The sequence below is a fragment of the Procambarus clarkii genome, chromosome 47, assembly GCF_040958095.1.
Source record: "Procambarus clarkii isolate CNS0578487 chromosome 47, FALCON_Pclarkii_2.0, whole genome shotgun sequence".
NCBI lineage: Eukaryota > Metazoa > Arthropoda > Malacostraca > Decapoda > Cambaridae > Procambarus > Procambarus clarkii.
The window spans coordinates 3561494-3574661 of NC_091196.1; the positions used below are offsets into that span (position 1 = coordinate 3561494).

Sequence of the window (13168 nt, forward strand, 5' to 3'; positions counted from 1 at the left end):
ATCCACTGGAGCACCTTACCAGCTACACCTTCCTGTCTCTCCAGCTTATGTACCAGCCTCTTATGCGGTACTGTGTCAAAGGCTTTCCGACAATCCAAGAAAATGCAGTCCGCCCAGCCCTCTCTTTCTTGCTTAATCTGTGTTACCTGGTCATAGAATTCTATTAAGCCAGTCAGGCAAGATTTACCCTCCCTGAACCCATGTTGTCGATTTGTCACCAAGTCCCTTCTCTCCAGATGTGCTACCAGGTTTTTTCTCACGATCTTCTCCATCACCTTGTATGGTATACAAGTCAAGGATACTGGCCTGTAGTTCAGTGCCTCTTGCCTCTTGCCCTTTTTGTATAATGGGACCACATTCGCCGTCTTCCATATTTCTGGTAGGTCTCCCGTCTCCAGTGACCTACTATACACTATGGAGAGTGGCAAGCAAAGTGCCTCTGCACACTCTTTTAATACCCATGGCGAGATCCCGTCTGGACCAACAGCCTTTCTAACATCCAGGTCCAGCAGGTGTCTCTTGACCTTCTCTCTCGTAATTTCAAACTCCTCCAAGGCCGCCTGGTTTACTTCCCTTTCACCTAGCACAGTGACCTCACCTTGTTCTGTTGTGAAGACCTCTTGGAACCTCTTGTTGAGTTCATCACACACCTCTTTGTCATTCTCTGTATACCTGTCCTCGCCTGTTCTAATGTGTGTGTGTGTGTGTGTGTGTGTGTGTGTGTTCTGTAAAGTTTTGCACTTTCATGCATCATATTTACCTTCATTACAAGACCCTCCGTCACGAATGAGCCACCAAACACAGGTTGTGAAATGTGACAGCCGGATACATGCACCGCTGCACCAACACACACTAATGTGACAGCCGGATACATGCACCGCTGCACCAACACACACAAATGTGACAGCCGGATACATGCACCGCTGCACCAACACACACAAATGTGACAGCCGGATACATGCACCGCTGCCCCAACACACACAAATGTGACAGCCGGATACATGCACCGCTGCACCAACACACACTAATGTGAGTGCCGGATACATGCAGCGCTGCACCAACACACACAAATGTGACAGCCGGATACATGCACCGCTGCACCAACACACACAAATGTGACAGCTGGATACATGCACCGATGCACCAACACCCACAAATGTGATAGCCGTATACATGCACCGCTGCACCAACACCCACAAATGTGAGAGCCAGATACATGCACCGCTGCACGAACACACACAAATGTGACAGCCGGATACATGCACCGCTGCACCAACACACACAAATGTCACAGCCAGATACATGCACCGCTGCACCAATGCACACAAATGTGAGAGCCGAATACATGCATCGCTGCACCAACGCACACAAATGTTACAGTCGGATACGTGCACCGCTGCACCAACACACACTAATGTGACAGCCGGATACATGCACCGCTGCACCAACACACACTAATGTGACAGCCGGATACATGCAACGCTGCACCAACACACACTAATGTGACAGCCGGATACATGCACCGCTGCACCAACACACAAATGTGACAGCCGGATACATGCACCGCTGCACCAACACACACAAATGTGACAGCCGGATATATGCACCGCTGCACCAACACACACAAATGTGACAGCCGGATACATGCACCGCTGCACCAACACACACAAATGTGACAGCCGGATACATGCACCGCTGCGCCAACACACACTAATGTGAATGCCGGATACATGCGCCGCTGCACCAACACACACAAATGTGACAGCCGGATACATGCACCGCTGCACCAACACATACTAATGTGACAGCTGGATACATGCACCGCTGCACCAACACACACTAATGTGACAGCCGGATACATGCACCGCTGCACCAACACACACTAATGTGACAGCCGGATACATGCACCGCTGCACCAACACACACAAATGTGACAGCCGGATACATGCACCGCTGCACCAACACACACTAATGTGAGAGCCGGATACATGCACCGCTGCACCAACACACACAAATGTGAGAGCCGGATACATGCGCCGCTGCACCAACACACACAAATGTGCCAGCCGGATACATGCACCGCTGCACCAACACACACAAATGTGAGAGCCGGATACATGCACCGCTGCACCAACACACACAAATGTGACAGCCGGATACATACACCGCTGCACCAACACACACAAATGTCACAGCCAGATACATGCACCGCTGCACCAACGCACACAAATGTGAGAGCCAGATACATGCACCGCTGCACCAACGCACACAAATGTTACAGTCGGATACATGTACCGCTGCACCAATGCACACAAATATGACAGCCTGATACATGCACCGCTGCACCAACACACACTAATGTGACAGCCGGATACATGCACCGCTGCACCAACACAGACAAATGTGACAGCCGGATACATGCACCGCTGCACCAACACACACAAATGTGACAGCCGGATACATGCACCGCTGCACCAACACACACTAATGTGACAGCCGGATACATGCACCACTGCACCAACACACACTAATGTGACAGCCGGATACATGCACCGCTGCACCAACACACACTAATGTGACAGCCGGATACATGCACCGCTGCACCAACACACAAATGTGACAGCCGGATACATGCACCGCTGCACCAACACACACAAATGTGAGAGCCGGATACATGCACCGCTGCACCAACACACACTAATGTGAGAGCCGGATACATGCACCGCTGCACAAACACACACAAATGTGACAGCCAGATACATGCACCGCTGCACCAACATACACTAATGTGACAGCCGGATACATGCACTGCTGCACCAACACACACAAATGTAACAGCCAGATACATGCACCGCTGCACCAACACACACTAATGTGACAGCCGGATACATGCACCGCTGCACCAACACACACTAATGTGACAGCCGGATACATGCACCGCTGCACCAACACACACAAATGTGAGAGCCGGATACATGCACCGCTGCACCAACAGACACTAATGTGACAGCCGGATATATGCACCGCTGCACCAACACACAGAAATGTGACAGCCGGATACATGCACCGCTGCACCAACACACACTAATGTGACAGCCGGATACATGCACCGCTGCACCAACACACACAAATGTGACAGCCGGATACATGCACCGCTGCACAAACACACACAAATGTGACAGCCAGATACATGCAACGCTGCACCAACACACACTAATGTGAGTGCCAGATACATGCACCACTGCACCAACACACACAAATGTGACAGCCGGATACATGCACCGCTGCACCAACACACACAAATGTGACAGCCGGATACATGCACCGCTGCACCAACACACACAAATGTGACAGCCGGATACATGCACCGCTTCACCAACACACACAAATGTGACAGCCGGATATATGCACCGCTGCACCAACACACACAAATGTGACAGCCGGATACATGCACCGCTGCACCAACACACACAAATGTGACAGCCGGATACATGCACCGCTGCACCAACACACACAAATGTGACAGCCGGATACATGCACTGCTGCGCCAACACACACAAATGTGACTGCCGGATACATGCGCCGCTGCACCAACACACACAAATGTGACAGCCGGATACATGCACCGCTGCACCAACACATACTAATGTGACAGCTGGATACATGCACCGCTGCACCAACACACACTAATGTGACAGCCGGATACATGCACCGCTGCTCCAACACACACTAATGTGACAGCCGGATACATGCACCGCTGCACCAACACACACTTATGTGACAGCTGGATACATGCACCGCTGCACCAACACACACTAATGTGACAGCCGGATACATGCACCGTTGCACCAACACACACAAATGTGACAGCCGGATACATGCACCGCTGCACCAACACACACAAATGTGACATCCGGATACATGCACCGCTGCACCAACACACACTAATGTGTCAGCCGGATACATGCACCGCTGCACCAACACACACTAATGTGACAGCCGGATACATGCACCGCTGCACCAACACACACTAATGTGACAGCCGGATGCATGCACCGCTGCACCAACACACAAATGTGACAGCTGGATACATGCACCGCTGCACCAACACACACAAAAGTGAGAGCCGGATACATGCACCGCTGCACCAACACATACATGCACCGCTGTATTTACAATCACTAATGTGACAGCCGGATACATGCACCGCTGCACCAACACACACTAATGTGACAGCCGGATACATGCACCGCTGCACCAACACACACAAATGTGACAGTCGGATACATGCACTGCTGCACCAACACACACAAATGTGACAGCCGGATACATGCACCGCTGCACCAACACACACAAATGTGACAGCCGGATACATGCACCGCTGCGCCAACACACACTAATGTGAGTGCTGGATACATGCGCCACTGCACCAACACACACAAATGTGACAGCCGGATACATGCACCGCTGCACCAACACATACTAATGTGACAGCTGGATACATGCACCGCTGCACCAACACACACTAATGTGACAGCCGGATACATGCACCGCTGCACCAACACACACTAATGTGACAGCCGGATACATGCACCGCTGCACCAACACACACAAATGTGACAGCCGGATACATGCACCGCTGCACCAACACACACTAATGTGAGAGCCGGATACATGCATCGCTGCACCAACACACACAAATGTGAGAGCCGGATACATGCGCCGCTGCACCAACACACACAAATGTGCCAGCCGGATACATGCACCGCTGCACCAACACACACAAATGTGAGAGCCGGATACATGCACCGCTGCACCAACACACACAAATGTGACAGCCGGATACATACACCGCTGCACCAACACACACAAATGTCACAGCCAGATACATGCACCGCTGCACCAACGCACACAAATGTGAGAGCCGAATACATGCACCGCTGCACCAACGCACACAAATGTGAGAGCCAGATACATGCACCGCTGCACCAACGCACACAAATGTTACAGTCGGATACATGTACCGCTGCACCAATGCACACAAATGTGACAGCCTGATACATGCACCGCTGCACCAACACACACTAATGTGACAGCCGGATACATGCACCGCTGCACCAACACACACAAATGTGACAGCCGGATACATGCACCGCTGCACCAACACACACAAATGTGACAGCCGGATACATGCACCGCTGCACCAACACACACTAATGTGACATCTGGATACATGCACCGCTGCACCAACACACACTAATGTGACAGCCGGATACATGCACCGCTGCACCAACACACACTAATGTGACAGCCGGATACATGCACCGCTGCACCAACACACACTAATGTGACAGCCGGATACATGCACCGCTGCACCAACACACAAATGTGACAGCCGGATACATGCACCGCTGCACCAACACACACAAATGTGAGAGCCGGATACATGCACCGCTGCACCAACACACACTAATGTGACAGCCGGATACATGCACCGCTGCACAAACACACACAAATGTGACAGCCAGATACATGCACCGCTGCACCAACATACACTAATGTGACAGCCGGATACATGCACTGCTGCACCAACACACACAAATGTAACATCCAGATACATGCACCGCTGCACCAACACACACTAATGTGAGAGCCGGATACATGCACTGCTGCACGAACACACACTAATGTGACAGCCGGATACATGCACCGCTGCACCAACACACACAAATGTGAGAGCCGGAGACATGCACCGCTGCACCAACAGACACTAATGTGACAGCCGGATATATGCACCGCTGCACCAACACACACAAATGTGACAGCCGGATACATGCACCGCTGCACCAACACACACTAATGTGACAGCCGGATACATGCACCGCTGCACCAACACACACAAATGTGACAGCCGGATTCATGCACCGCTGCACAAACACACACAAATGTGACAGCCAGATACATGCACCGCTGCACCAACACACACTAATGTGAGTGCCAGATACATGCACCACTGCACCAACACACACAAATGTGACAGCCGGATACATGCACCGCTGCACCAACACACACAAATGTGACAGCCGGATACATGCACCGCTGCACCAACACACACAAATGTGACAGCCGGATACATGCACCGCTTCACCAACACACACAAATGTGACAGCCGGATATATGCACCGCTGCACCAACACACACAAATGTGACAGCCGGATACATGCACCGCTGCACCAACACACACAAATGTGACAGCCGGATACATGCACCGCTGCACCAACACACACAAATGTGACAGCCGGATACATGCACCGCTGCGCCAACACACACAAATGTGACTGCCGGATACATGCGCCGCTGCACCAACACACACAAATGTGACAGCCGGATACATGCACCGCTGCACCAACACATACTAATGTGACAGCTGGATACATGCACCGCTGCACCAACACACACTAATGTGACAGTCGGATACATGCACCGCTGCTCCAACACACACTAATGTGACAGCCGGATACATGCACCGCTGCACCAACACACAGTTATGTGACAGCTGGATACATGCACCGCTGCACCAACACACACTAATGTGACAGCCGGATACATGCACCGTTGCACCAACACACACAAATGTGACAGCCGGATACATGCACCGCTGCACCAACACACACAAATGTGACAGCCGGATACATGCACCGCTGCACCAACACACACTAATGTGACAGCCGGATACATGCACCGCTGCACCAACACACACTAATGTGACAGCCGGATACATGCACCGCTGCACCAACACACACTAATGTGACAGCCGGATGCATGCACCGCTGCACCAACACACAAATGTGACAGCTGGATACATGCACCGCTGCACCAACACACACAAATGTGAGAGCCGGATACATGCACCGCTGCACCAACACATACATGCACCGCTGTATTTACACACACTAATGTGACAGCCGGATACATGCACCGCTGCACCAACACACACTAATGTGTCAGCCGGATACATGCACCGCTGCACCAACACACACAAATGTGACAGCCGGATACATGCACTGCTGCACCAACACACACTAATGTGAGAGCCAGATACATGCACCGCTGTACCAACACACACTAATGTGACAGCCGGATACATGCACCGCTGCACCAACACACACTAATGTGACAGCCGGATACATGCACCGCTGTACCTACACACACTAATGTGACAGCCGGATACATGCACCGCTGCTCCAACACACACTAATGTGACAGCTGGATACATGCACCGCTGCACCAACACACACAAATGTGACAGCCGGATACATGCACCGCTGCACCAACACACACAAATGTGACAGCCGGATACATGCACCGCTGCACCAACACACACAAATGTGACAGCCGGATACATGCACTGCTGCACCAACACACACTAATGTGACAGCCGGATACATGCACCGCTGCACCAACACACATAAATCAATGATCTTATCACACGAAATACGCGAGGCTATGGAACGCGTTTCGACAACATTTTGACGACTAAAATATATTGCCACTTCCAAAATCTGGTAAAGGCATGGCTAACATTACATAGCTATATTCAATAATAATATAACATCCTCGTATTACTGCTGATAACTACACAGACAAAAAATGCTGTTGTGGTTTGCAAAGTTCTAAGTAAGCTTTAGGAAATATCGTGTAAACTCAAGAAACACAGTTTACTCGACATGATCCACACACACTCCAGCACACAGGTGGTGTGGTTGGCAGCGCCAATCACCTTCATAGTCTAGAATTATTGAATATAAATCAAACTTCATTATAAACATTCCCACGCGCCTTAACATATACATATATACTCACTCTTTCCTTAACCTATATTTTTTTACAGATATCATAAATTTAGCCAATAATTTCACACCTAAACAAATATATATATATACCAGAAATATACCAGAAATAAATATCTCTTTGATATCCCCAGAGTTAAACTTAATCTGTGTAAACACTCTATGCAAATAAAGGGACCCAGTTTATGGAACTCACTCCCTACTGAATTGAAAAGCTGTCCAACTTTTACATCATTCAAAATCAATCTAAAAAGTACCTAATTTCATCTTCATAGTTTTTCACTTTTTGCCTTAAAATTGCACTGTATCAATTGCTACCCAATCTCCCAACCTTTATGTTCCCAATTTGAACATCTTTACCATTGTGATCATTGCTGTTTTCTTATATGTGCTGCCAATCTGTTGTATGGTGTTTATAAATCTTGTTTATCTGTATCTTTTGCTACCCAGTCTCCCAATCTTTATGTACCCAATCTGAACATCTTTACCATTGTGATCATTGCTGTCTTATATGTGCTGTCAACCTGCTGTATGGTGTCTATTAACCTTGTTTAAATTACTAATCAAGCTGTCAATGTAATCAATCAGAGCTTTAATATAACAATGTGCTTTAATATACCTACTTATCTCTCTCATCTCATTTTTCTCTTGTAATGTATCTTTATCATTTATCAATTCTGATTAAAATTACCTACTTAAAATTATCTGCTAGATTAAGGACCTGCCCGAAACGCTGCGCGTACTAGTGGCTTTACAAGAATGTAAATACTGTACTATCCAAAGTATTCTCACAAACCCAATGTACCTTCTTGTATATATATATAAATAAATAAATAAATAAATAAATATAGATATATTATGGGAGTTGGTAGAGTGATGGGTGTGTAGTGTCAAGATAATAATAAGGAGGTGTGTGTCCACTCCCCAGACAGAGAAGGCGCCGAGCAGAACGGTGAGCAGGTTGATGTTGTCAGCGGTCACCCCCAACGACTCTGGCAGATACACCTGTCGACCAGATACTGGCGGAGTCTCGTCCGTCTCTGTGCACGTCCAGTCTGGTAGGTGACTGTGACTGTGTGTGTGTGTGTGTGTGTGTGTGTGTGTGTGTGTGTACTCACCTAGTTGTGCTTGCGGGGGTTGAGCTCTGGCTCTTTGGTCCCGCCTCTTAACTGTCAATCAACAGGTGTACAGGTTCCTGAGCCTATTGGGCTCTATCATATCTACACTTGAAACTGTGTATGGAGTCAGCCTCCACCACATCACTTCCTAATGCATTCCATTTCTCAACCACTCTGACACTAAAAAAGTTCTTTCTAATATCTCTGTGGCTCATTTGGGCACTCAGTTTCCACCTGTGTCCCCTAGTGCGTGTGCCCCTTGTGTTAAACAGCCTGTCTTTATCAACCCTGTCAATTCCCTTGAGGATCTTGAATGTGGTGATCATGTCCCCCCTAACTCTTCTGTCTTCCAGCGAAGTGAGGTTTAATTCCCGTAGTCTCTCCTCGTAGCTCATACCTCTCAGCTCGGGTAATAGTCTGGTGGCAAACCTTTGAACCTTTTCCAGTTTAGTCTTATCCTTGACTAGATATGGACTCCATGCTGGGGCTGCATACTCCAGGATTGGCCTGACATATGTGGTATACAAAGTTCTGAATGATTCTTTACACAAGTTTCTGAATGCCTTTCGTATGTAGGCCAGCCTGGCAAATGCCGCTGATGTTATCCTCTTGATATGGGCTGCAGGAGACAGGTCTGGCGTGATATCAACTCCCAAGTCTTTTTCTTTCTCTGACTCCTGAAGAATTTCCTCTCCAAGATGATACCTTGTATTTGGCCTCCTGCTCCCTTGCTCCCTACACCTATCTTCATTACATTACATTTGGTTGGGTTAAACTTTAACGACCACTTGTTCGACCATTCCTTCAGTTTGTCTAGGTTTTCTTGAAGCCTCAAACAGTCCTCTTCTGTCTTAATCCTTCTCATAATTTTGGCATCGTCCGCAAACATTGAAAGAAATGAATCTATTCCCTCCGGGAGATCATTTACATCTATCAGAAACAAGATTGGACCGAGTACAGAGCCCTGTGGCACTCCACTGGTGACTTCACGTTAATCGGAGGTCTCACCCCTCACCGTAACTCTCTGCTTCCTATTGCTTAGGTACTCCCTTATCCACTGGAGCACCTTACCAGCTACACCTGCCTGTCTCTCCAGCTTATGTACCAGCCTCTTATGAAGTACTGTGTCAAAGGCTTTCCGACAATCCAAGAAAATGCAGTCCGCCCAGCCTTCTCTTTCTTGCTTAATCTGTGTCACCTGGTCGTAGAATTCTATTAAGCCAGTCAGGCAAGATTTACCCTCCCTGAACCCATGTTGGCGATTTGTCACGAAGTCCCTTCTCTCCAGATGTGCTACCAGGTTTTTTCTCACGATCTTCTCCATCACCTTGCATGGTATACAAGTCAAGAACACTGGCCTGTAGTTCAGTGCCTCTTGCCTGTCGCCCTTTTTGTATATTGGGACCACATTCGCCGTCTTCCATATTTCTGGTAGGTCTCCCGTCTCCAGTGACTTACTATACACTGTGGAGAGTGGCAAGCAAAGTGCCTCTGCACACTCTTTCAGTACCCATGGCGAGATCCCGTCTGGACCAACAGCCTTTCTTACATCCAGATCCAGCAGGTGTCTCTTGACCTCCTCTCTCGTAATTTCGAACTCTTCCAAGGCCGCCTGGTTTACTTCCCTTTTCCCTAGCACAGTGACCTCACCTTGTTCTGTTGTGAAGACCTCCTGGAACCTCTTGTTGAGTTCATCACACACCTCTTTGTCATTCTCTGTATACCTGTCCTCGCCTGTTCTAAGTTTCACTACCTGTTCTTTCACTGTTGTTTTCCTTCTGATGTGACTGTGGAGTAGCTTTGGTTCGGTCTTGACTTTGTTTGCTATATCATTTTCATAACTTTTCTCTGCTTCTCTTCTCACCCTGACACACTCATTCCTGGTTCTCTGGTATCTCTCTCTGCTTTCTGGTGTTCTGTTATTCCGGAAGTTCCTCCACGCCCATAATCATCTCAAGATAACCTCAAGATAACGCCCTTTTGTTCAGTTTCTTTGCTTCCATACATGCCCTATTATACCATGGATTCTTTTTTTGCTTCTCGGATTTTTCCTTTTGGGCCGGGATGTATCTGCTTACTGCCTCCTGACACTTTTGGGTGACATAGTCCATCATATCTTGTACAGACTTAGCTCTGAGGTCTGTGTCCCAAGGTATTTCCATTAGGAAGCTTCTCATCTCATAATTTCCCTTTCGGTATGCCAGCCTTTTGTTTCCTAGTTCTTTTTTGGGGGGGATAATTCCTAGCTCTACCAGGTACTCAAAGTTCAATACACTGTGATCACTCATTCCCAAGGGTGCTTCCATCTTGACTTCCCTTATATCCCACTCATTTAGGGTAAATATCAGATCAAGCATTGCTGGTTCATCCTCTCCTCTCATTCTTGTTGGTTCCTTGATGTGCTGGCTTAAAAAGTTTCTTGTTGCCACGTCCAGCAGCTTAGCTCTCCATGTTTCTGGTCATCCATGCGGGTCTCTGTTCTCCCAATCTACCTTCCCATGGTTGAAGTCTCCCATGATCAGTTGTCCAGATCCATTCCTGCTAGCAACAGAAGCTGCTCTCTCTATTATGTTACTGGTGGCCATATTATTTCTATCATATTCCTGTCTGGGTCTTCTGTCATTTAGTAGTGGATTATATATGACTACGACTATAATTTTTTGCCCTCCAGTTGTTATTGTTCCTATTATGTAGTCACTGAAACCTTCACATCCCTGAACAACCAACTCCTCAAAATCCCAGCCTTTTCTTACCAGCAGGGCTACACCACCACCACCTCTTCCTTCTCTCTCTTTCCTCATAACATAATAGTCCTGTGTGAACACTGCATTTGTTATGGTTTTCGTCAGCTTTGTTTCTGTGAGAGCTATTATGTCTGGGTTTTCCTCTAGTACCCATTCTCCAAGTTCATTTGCTTTATTTGTAATTCCATCTATGTTAGTGTACATTGCCTTGAGGCTCACTTTCTTCTGTCCCTTCTCAAATCTCCTCCTTGGTGAATGTTCTGCTGGTGGAGGAAGCTGTGCCATGGGTGTGAGGACCTGTGAGGTGGGTACCAGGGTTGCAGAGGATACTGGGATGAGGGGTGGGGGGTCAAGTGAAGGGGAAGGGACAGGGAGGGTATGGGGTTAAAGGGGAGGGAGGACAGGAAGGAAAGGGGGGGAGGGGGGACTCGGCAGGAAGGGTAGAAGGGTGGGGATTTTAGATTTGGCTGAGTAAATGAGTGGGGGCAGGGAGGATTTGGAGTAGGGGGGTTTTCTATGCAGAGGAGGGTGGTGGGGTTGCCCTTCCCGCTGGTGTTACTGGGTAGCTGGTTGTGTGTGTGTGTGTGTGTGTGTGTGTGTGTGTGTGTGTGTGTGTGTGTGTGTGTGTGTGTGTGTGTGTGTGTGTGTGTGTGTGTGCGTGTTTGTGTGTGTGTGTGTGTGTGTGTGTGTGTGTGTGTGTGTGTGTGTGTGTGCACGTCCAGTCTGGTAGGTAACTGTGACTCTGTGTGTGTGTGTGTGTGACTCTGTGTGAGTGTGTGTGTGTGTGTGTGTGTGTGTGTGTGTGTGTGTGTGTGTGTGTGTGTGTGTGTGTGTGCGCGCGCGCGTCCAGGTACACTTCCCACGTACACGTACTCACCCAGATGTACTTCCCTACATGCACTCACCCAGATGTACTCACACAGAAGTGCTTGTCGGGGTCGCTAACTGGCTCCCTGCAGCCTTGCCTTCCAAACACAGTTCAATACAATGACTAGAGTTCCACGTTTTTATTATGGCATGAAAATATGAATTAGTAATATAGTGAATTAGCTCAGACAACTTCCTTGTTTACCCCGGTGTTGATATTGACAACTGTTAACACTGTAGCGAGTTAGCTCAGACAACTTCCTTGTTTACCCCGGTGTTGATATTGACAACTGTTAACACTGTAGCGAGTTAGCTCAGACAACTTCCTTGTTTACCCCGGTGTTGATATTGACAACTGTTAACACTGTAGCGAGTTAGCTCAGACAACTTCCTTGTTTACCCCGGTGTTGATATTGACAACTGTTAACACTGTAGTGAGTTAGCTCAGACAACTTCCTTGTTTACCCCGGTGTTGATATTGACAACTGTTAACACTGTAGCGAGTTAGCTCAGACAACTTCCTTGTTTACCCCGGTGTTGATATTGACAACTGTTAACACTGTAGTGAGTTAGCTCAGACAACTTCCTT

The 13168-nt window shown here is 48.3% G+C and overlaps 1 protein-coding gene across 1 annotated transcript in view; it reads left to right on the plus strand.

Annotated features, from left to right (window-relative positions):
* LOC123763068 (zwei Ig domain protein zig-8-like) overlaps positions 1 to 13168 on the plus strand; it is a 644479-nt gene that overhangs the window by 612935 nt on the left and 18376 nt on the right. Inside the window, exon 7 of the mRNA XM_069301922.1 lies at positions 8779 to 8908. Coding sequence (XP_069158023.1) covers positions 8779 to 8908 — 130 coding nt within the window. The remainder of the gene's footprint in view (positions 1 to 8778; positions 8909 to 13168) is intronic.